This window comes from Penaeus monodon, chromosome 28 (assembly GCF_015228065.2).
Source record: "Penaeus monodon isolate SGIC_2016 chromosome 28, NSTDA_Pmon_1, whole genome shotgun sequence".
Lineage (NCBI taxonomy): Eukaryota > Metazoa > Arthropoda > Malacostraca > Decapoda > Penaeidae > Penaeus > Penaeus monodon.
Window position 1 is genome coordinate 40,332,791 of NC_051413.1, and position 335 is coordinate 40,333,125.

General features: G+C 33.4%; 1 protein-coding gene across 1 annotated transcript in view; it reads right to left on the reverse strand.

Annotated features, from left to right (window-relative positions):
- Nucleotides 1-35: 35 nt before the first annotated feature.
- Nucleotides 36-335, reverse strand: part of LOC119591235 (2-oxoglutarate and iron-dependent oxygenase domain-containing protein 2-like) — a 3,585-nt gene continuing 3,285 nt past the window's right edge. The window contains exon 3 of the mRNA XM_037939941.1: nt 36-146. Coding sequence (XP_037795869.1) covers nt 36-146 — 111 coding nt within the window. The remainder of the gene's footprint in view (nt 147-335) is intronic.

Here is a 335-nt window from a genome sequence, read left to right on the forward strand (position 1 = left end):
TATTTGCCAAAAATTTTTCCCGGAGTCATACCCTTTCAAAGGGGAAAGGGCCCGGGATGAAGACACTTGTATTCTCTTGCAACATATTGGCAATGTTTCCATCTTTCCTCGTGAGCATGCCGTCTTCGTTCAACTTCTTTCTCTAACTGCAAGGGCATCAATCATTTGCACTCATCTAGTCTAAAATAATAATGGCACTATCTTGTATGTTCAGTTTTGATATCATTTAAAGTCATTCTTTAGGTACATAAATGGAAATAAATGATTGTATATGTGTATGAAATAAATCATCAAAATATCTATAATAAATGCATTTATCTATTCATCTATTTATC